This window comes from Cynoglossus semilaevis, chromosome 6, assembly GCF_000523025.1.
Source record: "Cynoglossus semilaevis isolate Cse_v1.0 chromosome 6, Cse_v1.0, whole genome shotgun sequence".
NCBI lineage: Eukaryota > Metazoa > Chordata > Actinopteri > Pleuronectiformes > Cynoglossidae > Cynoglossus > Cynoglossus semilaevis.
In genome coordinates this window covers 3,090,375-3,090,926 of record NC_024312.1, presented here as the reverse complement: position 1 = coordinate 3,090,926, position 552 = coordinate 3,090,375, and the positions used below count along the sequence as shown (strand labels likewise).

General features: G+C 62.1%; 1 protein-coding gene across 1 annotated transcript in view; it reads left to right on the top strand.

Annotated features, from left to right (window-relative positions):
- The window catches only part of LOC103379654 (UPF0606 protein KIAA1549L-like), a 48,265-nt gene that overhangs the window by 1,597 nt on the left and 46,116 nt on the right, over positions 1–552 (top strand). Inside the window, 1 exon segment of the mRNA XM_025056469.1 lies at positions 127–533. Coding sequence (XP_024912237.1) covers positions 127–533 — 407 coding nt within the window.

The following is a 552-nucleotide window of genomic DNA, read 5'->3' as shown; positions in this document are numbered from 1 at the left end:
GTAGTGTGTTAGAGATGGAGTTGCCCTCGTCAGAGTCCTCCTGCTGGTGTGACTCTGTAACAACAGCCAAATCAAACCCGTCACTGATGACGATCTGTTACATTTGTTCTTCTTGTGTTTGTCCAGCAGAGGAGCCGCTGAGCAGCCTGCCGGCCTGGGACCTTCCCACCGTCCCAGAATCCCTCCTGTCCACCGCCGGCGACCATGACATCACACTTCCTGCCAACGTCACCAGCCCTTTCTCCACCCACCAGTGGAACACCACCATGCCTGTACGAGCCAGAAACGCCTCACTCAGCAGCGCCACCTCCACCACGGCGTCGCCGTCTACGTCCGTCGCCACCACCGTCGCTCCGCCGCCGCCGTGGACCACAGCCAGAGATCAGACGCCACAGGAGTCAACTACGACCTCGAACACCACGGCTCTGGACGCAGAGACCAGAGGAGACCGCCAGCTGACCGCCGTCACCGCGGCCTCCACCACCTCCACCGCTCCCCCTCTGACGGAGGAGGAGGAGGAGGAGGCAACCCCAGCTTTGACCTACCCGCGCT